We start from the raw sequence: 2,380 nt of genomic DNA on the forward strand, positions 1-2,380 counted from the left end.
TGTAATGAGGACAACAGCAATGTGTTCAAGAGAGAGAGACTGATTGGTGGAGGGATGGTGCTTAAGGATATGTAAATAAAGGGGAGGGGCTAGCCAAGGGGGCGTGGCCTCACCTCTTATCTCCGTCCTCGTCTTTGACTCCGGCCGTTTGTGGAGACACGGGATCTGATGGGACTCTCTGGAGAACCAGTACGTCTTGACCCCTCTCCTTCAGACTGACGCGCACGATGCTCTCGCCCTGCGCCTGAGAGACCGACACGCAAACGAATCACTCACTGATTCACAGCCAAACGAATCAGTTACACACCAAAACACAATGGTTATCTGACTTAAATAGACATTAAAGGAATAGCTCACTCAAAAATGAGCATTCTGTCATCATTTAGACTGGCTACGTGAACTGAATCAACTGAGTCGACTCAAAAGAATGAATCATTCATGAATTACTCATAATTACTTCTCATGAACATGCCAAGAAAAAACTAGGGCAAATATCAAGATCTTCGGTGAACAGCAACTTAAATCTCATCTTGTTTGTCGCACAAGTCATATGCACTACTTTAATTAATGGTGCTTTTATGACACTTTTTGCTATTTGTGGCAGCAGAGAGCCTGAGAGACAAACAGAGAACCAATCGAAAATGAAAAAACAACAAACTTAAACAATAATCTTACTTAAATAGACTTTAAATGAATATTTCACTTAAAAATGAACTTTCTGTCATCATTTAGACTGGCTGTGAACAGGATGTGAACTGAATTCATTCGATATTGACTCAAAAGAATGAATCATTCATGAATTATTCATCACTACTTCTCTCATTAATATGGAAAATAAAATAGGGCAAATATCAAGATCTTCGGTGAACAGCAACTTAAATTTCATCCTGTTTGTCATATGCACTACTTTAATGGTCTGCTTTTAATGCTTTTATAGCACGTTTTTGTCACTTCTGGACATTAGCACCAAAGCGCCTGAGAGACAAAGAACCGAATCACTTACTGATTCACAGCAAAAATGAAAAAAGAAAAACACACACACACAGTTACACATCAAAACACAACGAGTGTCTATTTAAGATGTTACTTAAACAGACATTAAAGGAATATTTCACTAAGAAATTAACATTCTGTCATCATTTAGACTGGCTATGTGAACTGATTGAAAAGAGTGAATCATTTATTAATTATTCATAATACTTCTCATGAACATGCCAACCAAGTATAACTAGGGCGAATGTCAAGATCTTCAGTGAACAGCGACTTAAATTTTGACCTGTTTGCTGCACAAGTCATATGAACGACTTTTAATGTTTTTAAGATACTTTTTTGTCATTTATGGACATTGGCAGTAAATTATATTGAGACCAGGTCAGATATTCTTCATACATTCTCATTTTATGTTTCATGAAAGAAAGAAAGTTAGCAAATTTGACAGATGAGCAAATTATGACTACTGAACATTAATTTTAAATATGTTTAAAACAGTATTCATGTCAATGCTACCATTCATATCTTTGGATACGGACAATAAAAAGTACAGATATTGATTCTTTAATTAAAAAGCAAAAGCATTCAGTCACAAACGACACAAACTCTCAGGTTTGCATGCAAATATATCACAGCGTGTATTTCTGTCTCCAAAACCGACAAGTTTTGCATTTCTATCACACTCAAACTCTCACTTTCAGTTTCAATTAAGCAACACGTCGTTAGGGAGAAACAGTCAGAATCACAATATAATATACTGCCCAAACTCCACTAAACGCACAGAAATGCTTCATCAACACGGCTGCAGTTATGGACCATCCTAAACAACAAACTAACTTGATTTATAAACGAATCAAACGGCTAACTCGACCAGCGTCCGCTGATGCTCTAAACAACATTTCAGTGGTATTCTTTACAGTTTTTTGCTGAAATAATTCTGCTGTGAAAACAATTTCAAAACAAATATATAAACATTGAAACAATGTTTAAGCTACAATTAAATACATTGTGTTAATCGATCACAATGACAGCAGGTACATTTAGAAATGTAAATACTGGTGTCATCAGAATGAACATCTGCGGTTTGAGTCGCAGCATTAAAGCACATGTGTCGTGTGTCTGTGCCAAGACAGCATCCGCTGAAATGACTCATTCTCTGACTGAACACCTTTACTGGTGAGTGAGGCCATAAGCTCCGCCCACACGAGCGCCTGTCTGTCTGTCTGGGAGCAGGTGGGCGGAGTCAGACGCGTGATGACCTGCTCTAATGCTGGACTCCAAAGTAGGTCATCTGAACAAACTGCCTACAGTCACTTCTGCAAGGGTTTAGGTTTAACATTGTTTCAAAAGAAATGAGAATATGTGATGCTGAATGACACAAAATATGCCC

At 37.7% G+C, this 2,380-nt stretch overlaps 1 protein-coding gene across 1 annotated transcript in view; it reads right to left on the reverse strand.

Moving 5' to 3' along the window:
- Positions 1 to 22: 22 nt before the first annotated feature.
- The window catches only part of LOC107570922 (rap guanine nucleotide exchange factor 5), a 47,134-nt gene continuing 44,776 nt past the window's right edge, over positions 23 to 2,380 (reverse strand). Inside the window, exon 11 of the mRNA XM_016257205.1 lies at positions 23 to 244. Within this exon, the coding sequence (XP_016112691.1) occupies positions 110 to 244 (135 nt within the window). The 3' untranslated portion in view covers positions 23 to 109. The remainder of the gene's footprint in view (positions 245 to 2,380) is intronic.

This window comes from Sinocyclocheilus grahami, unplaced genomic scaffold (assembly GCF_001515645.1).
Source record: "Sinocyclocheilus grahami isolate Dianchi unplaced genomic scaffold, SAMN03320097.WGS_v1.1 scaffold1521.1, whole genome shotgun sequence".
Classification (NCBI taxonomy): domain Eukaryota; kingdom Metazoa; phylum Chordata; class Actinopteri; order Cypriniformes; family Cyprinidae; genus Sinocyclocheilus; species Sinocyclocheilus grahami.